The sequence below is a fragment of the Polyergus mexicanus genome, unplaced genomic scaffold (genome assembly GCF_030449975.1).
Source record: "Polyergus mexicanus isolate NDT 795.1 unplaced genomic scaffold, iyPolMexi1.0 SCAF_16, whole genome shotgun sequence".
Lineage (NCBI taxonomy): Eukaryota > Metazoa > Arthropoda > Insecta > Hymenoptera > Formicidae > Polyergus > Polyergus mexicanus.
Genome location: NW_027223336.1, coordinates 2841786 through 2848996, shown reverse-complemented (window position 1 = coordinate 2848996; position 7211 = coordinate 2841786). Strand labels below are relative to the sequence as shown.

General features: G+C 27.5%; 1 protein-coding gene across 1 annotated transcript; it reads right to left on the bottom strand.

Moving 5' to 3' along the window:
• Positions 1–1199: 1199 nt before the first annotated feature.
• Positions 1200–6191, bottom strand: LOC138940220 (peptidyl-alpha-hydroxyglycine alpha-amidating lyase 1). Its single transcript, XM_070308865.1, has 6 exons — positions 5728–6191; positions 5341–5515; positions 4651–5268; positions 4148–4567; positions 3850–4053; positions 1200–2305 (listed from the first exon to the last, which is right to left on the bottom strand). Exons 1-6 carry the CDS (start codon positions 5827–5829, stop codon positions 2097–2099), a joined length of 1728 nt encoding a protein of 575 aa, XP_070164966.1. The 5' UTR covers positions 5830–6191; the 3' UTR covers positions 1200–2096.
• Between the last annotated feature and the right edge of the window lie 1020 nt (positions 6192–7211).

The following is a 7211-nucleotide window of genomic DNA, read 5'->3' as shown; positions in this document are numbered from 1 at the left end:
TAAAAAAGTTTAAATAGACATAAATAAAATTTACCATGATATCATTAAAATTAATATTATTATATAGTAATTAATATATGATGACTGTATTAAAAAACAAACATTTTATATAAATTATTTTCTCAAAAAATAGTTATTCTTTTTCTGTATCGTTTCCCTTATTTACAAATAATATATATAAATATACATATACAAAAATGATATATATAAGTATTATGGCGTGATCTTATAAGATCAATAAATTATTTAAAATGTTAGTATCTTTTTAAAATAATTGTTTAAAAATTTAGTTAATATGTTTTAATAAAAAGATGCAAGAGGGGTTACAGTGAATAATTTTAACGTTCTCAGAAATCGCACTAAAATAAATCATTCTTCGTTATTTCATTGCTTGTCGCATTTATATTACGAGCAAAAGTAAATGAATTTAAATTTGATTGCTGAGAAAAAGCATCGATTATTTTTATCCTACAAAAAAGTTTTTTTTTTTTTTTTAGATTTTACGTTGGATAATCTTCTTCGAAAAAATATATATAAAAATTGTATGGTGGATATAAAATTCTTTGATATGTATGTGTGTAAACCTGATGCGCTGCAGAAAAAATAATCATAATTAGATTTTAATACAAGAAATTAAATTATTTGTGCATCTAACACTGTAAAATATATATTATACAATTAAAAAAATTTAATGCAAAAAATGAGAGAGAACAGAAATATATTTGTATTTCTTTCGTTCTAGTTGGATCGAAAGCAATTGTACATTGTTATAAAACGTAAATAACGATTAGCTTTTCATTAGATAAAAACAATACTGAAAAATGCAAGAGCTGTCTTATCTCAGCAAAACTATATATGTACATATTACAAAATACACCATTCAAGCCATTAAATTACTATTTTAAATATGATTATGTTAAATAATTATTTGTTAAATAAGATTTTATTTTATAATTACTTGTTATTTAAAAAATATTTTTTTAAATAACTTTTTAAATTTCTTCTGTTTCTTAATTTTTTGTATTATTTGTGTGATTACATCATATAGTCTATTATATATATAATTATAAATTATTAAATAAGACTTTCAAACCAATGTTATACACTCGATTGAACTTAATAACTTCTCTCTTTCTCTCATACTATAAATAAATAAATAAATAATATATCATCAGGTACAATATATTGAGAGACTTAGTAAAAATATAGTAATCTGAAGAAGCGATTGTAGCTTGATTTACATATTTAATTTCTGTTTATGAAACTTAGTTTATGAAAGTCTACTCGTATAGCAATTTCTTTTTTTTATCTTTCTTTTTTTACTAAGTCTTTTTGCAGAATATTAGATGTATTTTATAATGTAATTGCAATGATCTATAATTACCGACTAGATACTATTATTAGACTAATCTTGTGACAAGAATTAATGTAAGTAAAAAAAAAAAAAAAAAACTCGCTTTGTGCTACTGTAAATATATGTAAATCTTTCTATTATTGGCTCTATTTACGTCAAATAGTGATTTGACGCAAATAGAGTAAAACAGTAATGTTTTTATTATATTCCTGGAATAATTACAATATATAAAAGTATACATTTCGATAATAAAACGGTGATTAGAGGAATTAAAACATTCGTGTTATCTTTGGTGCAGCTAAAACATTTTTGACAATGTCAACGCTCTTTGATTATTTATCTAACCTCCAATCGGTTCCATTGGCAGTCACAAAAATTTACCTAAAATCGACAGTCTTTAATATCATCTCGTCGGTATATATAACAAAATAATGTATATATATTAATAAAAAAAAATGTGGTCTTTTAGCTATATATATATATGATCAAGTTCTCGAGTGACAATATCGAATAATTTATCCTGCATATTCGACAGTCGGTAAAGTAACGTTACTGGCGTACCATCCGTGTTGATTGAACGATATCGTCGGCGCGAAATTGGAGAATTCAAACGCATCAGTTTACGCCCATCAAGTGATCGCGTCGGACATCGATGGGCGATCGATCGCGCGTTATCTTTCGCATTTCGGTACGATAATACTGTTATTCGGGTAGTTTGTGTAGTTTCCACATGTACATCATCTTAAATGACCTTCGCGAGACTGTTCTCGGGATGTTCGTCCTCCGATGTTTCCGGCTCCGTGTTCAGTTTGCTGAAATCGCGAGTGTTCGGCCGTTTCTCCAGAAATTTGAAGCTCCTACCTCGGCGACTCTCCAAAAGGCTGGACAGCTTAAAGTTTTCCCGTCTCTCGGCTTCCCAACGCATCCTCTTCCGCATCGTAAGTAAACATCCTGCCCGATCGAAGCATATAAATATATATTTGCTTAAATATATTGCAAGATACAGAAAGAGAGTGAGCGAGACAGTGTGTGTGTGAGAGAGAGAGAGAGAGAGAGCGCCATGATCTACAATTTGTATAGTCGTAGAAATGGCGAATAGCCGTTACAATTCACTACAGAAATTCATGCGTGAGATTCAAATTGATAACATTATATTGTCTTTATGCATTCGGTGGTAATATTATTTTATCTGATATCGAGAATTCTTGATATTTACCGTGGAGTAAGAAGAAGTAACTCATAAATTTTCAAATTCATATGGATATATTATTAATTACAATTATTTCTTTGGATCAATTTTTGATATGAAAAGGGAAAATTTATTATTTAGACAGAGAGATAATATGATATAATAATAATAATGTCTGTGATTTAATTCTGAACCATCTACTCTAACAATATATTCAGAAAAAGTTATTAAATTTAGAAAAAGTTAATAAAATTTTATAAAAATATAAAATTGAAATCTACAATTGCGAAAAGTTTCACAAAATTTCGAGAATTGTTGATGTTATATATATTCTGTAAATAAATATAAAATATAAAATTGAAATCTACAATTACAAAATGTTTCACAAAATTTTGAGAATCGTTGATGTTACATATTCTGTAAATGAATGATTTATTAAACTATTTATTACTCTTTACTCCAAGGGCTGATATCTCATTCTCAACTTTTAAATATAAACAATTAATGACACCAAGCTTTGAGCAAATACGGGTATAAACAGAAAATAAATATTTAATGAAATTAAAATATATATATCTGTCTACAATGAATAAGATTATATAATAAATAAAGAATTAATACAAATATAAAGAGTAAAGAAGAGGTAAAAAATTAAAAGGTCTAGTGCAACAATTCATATATGGTAATATAACATACAGAGATCAAATTAAAAAAATTTAACATACATCTTGGACATACGTATATAACTGTCTTAAAAATTAAATTTACAAGATACACGAATACATAAAATGCACAACAGTGTGCTTTCTAATTATAGGATAATATATAAGAAATATCAATCAAAGCTTCTATATAAGAATAAATTCTTTCGAATAAGCAAACACACACATACAAGGTATTATTTAGGCATTAGTAATAGGAACAATCTAATTTTGCTATTACAAGGTATTAAAATTGCCCTAACTGTTCAAGTTTAGCGACATGATTGTGTCGTTATGAAAATATATAAAATCTTTAAAACACATAGCTGCGATAATAAACAAACATGAGCAGACGTAATTCCTTTTTTTCTGTTGTATTATATCACAAAGATATTGCATTTTTCTACAATTTCTTTTTAATATATATTTCAATAAGCAACAGGAAAAAAGGAGATTTAATATTTGTATATTAAATTAGCATAATATACAAAAAACAAGAATACTGCAACGAAAGAAAAACACAGACAAACGAATTTTTGTATCCTAATGAACTAATTTAGAAAATTCAACTGTTGGTTCATCATAGTGATATCTTGTTTTTCTACCTCTTTTTTGACATCTTGCTAAAATGGCAGCAATCGCGATGCATATTGTAATAAAAGAAATAGCTGCTGAACCAAGACCTAGAATTAATTTCGTCATATTAGTCTTTCCAATATCGGCATCTTTAGTATCAGGATGTACTAAGATCTTAGGTCGTTGCAGCTTAATAGATTGTGAATCTTCAACATGTATAGAATTATTTACACCTAGAAAAGAAAAAGATAGATGTATTTAAATACATGTAGAGAAAGATTTTCGAAGAATTCTTTTTATGAAGCATAATATTTAATAGTACTGTACCTTGTAGAAATCTGTAAATTTTGTGATTATTTAATTCTACTACGTATATCTCGGAACCATCTTCCGTCACATAAAGATCATGTGGCTTATCCATGTTTCCTTTGGGTGCGAACGTTGACAATATCTTTCCAGTATAGATATCAAGCACATAACCTCTTACTGGTATTGGATTATATGGATTATATGGATTCAATCCATTGACTAGATATAATTTTTCTCGAGCATAACCAATGCTATAAATTTGTGTACCGAAAGCAGAGTACCTGTATTCTTTATGAAATGTACCATTGCTAGCAAAGAAACATAATATTCTGCCATTCTCTCTGTCAGCAACATAAATATAGTTGAATTCACTTGCGAGTGCTAAAGCATGTGGAACGAGAAACGCGTTTGGTGGAGGCAATTGCGAATAGATGGGCTCTAAAATAAAGTAAAGTTTACTTTAGATCTTAATTAAATCTTGTTTATTGCTATCAATGTAATTATTTTATATTTATTATTACCTCCAGCGCCCCAATGTCGCCCCCAATGTAGAATTCGCTCTCCGTTCTTATTAAACTTGATTATCCTAGAATTGCAATATCCATCGCTGACAAAAAAGTCACCGTTAGTATGGACAGCAACAGCTGTTGGTTTACAAAATCTCGTTTTATCATTACCAGGTACAAAAGCCTCTCCCAGAATTATGGATGGCTTTAGTATGCTATTTTCAAATAATGCATTAGTGTGATCGCTAGAAACAGCTGTCATTGAGCTAAACTGTGCGCTTTTTAATTCTTTCATGTGTTCTATATCTCGAGCATTAAACTTGAATACTTGATGCATTGCCACATCAGTAATCCAATAATTTCCAGATCGATCAATAGTCAAACCATGTGGAAGATAAAACATGTCTTTTCCAAACTCCGATATTACTTTCCCACTCTTATTCAAAAGAATAATTGTATTTTGCGCTATTGGCCCATTATTTGGATTGAATCTGTTTCCATTGTCAAAAGTATCAGCTCCCCAAATACGATCTCCTCTATGAAAAATAGCAATATTGCCATATGGATCCATAGAAACTGCTGATATTTGGTTAAGTTTCAGTTGCGCAGCCCAATGTACGTCCAATTTTATATCTGATAAAAATATGCAGAAACATAAAATAAGATAATCGAGAGATTTCTCTAAATAAATAAATGAATACATACTTTCGTCTAAATCATCTGTAGTTATTGATTCCTCTTTATTAAAGCGGCTATTACCCGGTAAATATAAATTGTCTTTTATACGTTGTTGCTCATTCAATTGCATGAAGAATCTTTCATCTTCGTTATCAGGATATTCCGAGTACTCGTTCGAATTAAATTTAATATCAGGTAAATGCTGTAAATAAAGGAACTTTTTTTTTTTTACATATTTACATATAATTTTACAAAATAGTTTTTATGCTTATAAAAAAAATTAATAATTTATATGCAGACTCAATATATATATATACGTATTAGAGTATTATACAACAAATATGTATATAAAATTAATCTTAAATATTATTAATTTTTCTCTTTGTTTTGTAAAATGTTTATTCATATAATTACCTGAACATTCGAAATATCCTGCGGTTCTGCCTTGACGTGTATTAGAATAGAAAATAAAACTAAAATTGAACAGATGGTGTTATATCGAAGATTTGTCATCATTTCGCAAAACCGTCATTAGGTGCTCTTTCGTATTTTCAGTTTATCTCATCAATATCCTAAATATCAATAGCGTTTGTGGTAGATACATAATTTTACGAGATCACAGGAATATTCTTACGCGAATCACGTCAGATTATTCGAGAAGTCTCACGCAAGTCTATGTCACACTTTGGTATGTTCACATATAATAAGCTAAATGCTGCCTTTTCTCAAGAGATTAATATTACTCAGAATATCGTGTTATATAATATGACTGTTATCATAATGACTACTCTTGGTCAATTTATGAGAAACATTTATTATTGCAACATCTCAAAAAAAAAAACACACACGTTTCCAACAAGTGGCATTAGACGTGACGCCATAATATTTTGGTATACGTTTTACCGACCAATTTGTGTGAATTCTTAACTTCGATTGATGGTACAGGTTGAGAACAGTTTCATATTACGTGCGCGTAAAGGCGCTACATGTATTGTTCTGCTACTTTTCATTGATAGGAATGTTCGTCCATAAAAATGCTAAATTTATTTTTCCTTAAAATTATTTTAATATGAGAGCATCACAATTCCCACAATCTTTTAATTTTCAACGTTAAATACATCATTTGAGTTATAAATTGAATTTTTCTATCAAAGTATAAACTCGAAATTATATACAATCAAAAAACAATATTACTATTAAGATTATTATTTAATATTATATATTATGTATTTTCTGTATAAATGATTGACGTAATAAATGATATTCGTATTTTTTAAACGTTACAATTTATAAATCTAGATTCTTAAATATTGTAGAGTCAACATCAATGAAAACTACATAAATTTATACAAAAATCTTATATTATTCAGGAAGTTTATCTACTAAATTTTACGAGACTGTTATTCATATACAATTCTTCATGTTATTATTTGGAGATGTTTTAACTTACCAAACAACTTTGAGTTATAAACAAAAGCACGAAGAAATGTAACTTTCATTGCAATTATTTTTGTTTTATAGCAAACTATCGTATTGATAGAAGTTTTATTGCAGTTGTTTTTATTATAATCAAAATTGAATTATGATAACTATCTCTTCTTCCACATTTTTCCACATACGAATATATTATATACATATAATTATTACTTTCTTAATAAACATATGTTATTATTATTTTTTTTAAATTGGTTTATAAACATATCGCATATATGGATTGTTTAAGAAATTTATATTCACATTATATATACGTATATATATATATATATATTTATTCACTTAGTACAATATAATCATAAAATATAATATAATATCGTGAAAAATTTGTGTGCACATTTATATATAAATCGAGAATTGTGATTTACATTTTTGCAATAAGAATTAAATTCTTAAATTAAATC

Bases quoted from the DNA above. Each gene is read 5' to 3' on its own strand.
- LOC138940220 (XM_070308865.1), bottom strand. From the start codon at position 5,829: ATGATGACAAATCTTCGATATAACACCATCTGTTCAATTTTAGTTTTA. The intron at 5,516-5,727 runs GTAATTATATGA...CTTTATTTACAG, and splicing joins AGGATATTTCGAATGTTCAG to CATTTACCTGATATTAAATT. The intron at 5,269-5,340 runs GTATGTATTCAT...TATTTTTATCAG, and splicing joins TACAGATGATTTAGACGAAA to ATATAAAATTGGACGTACAT.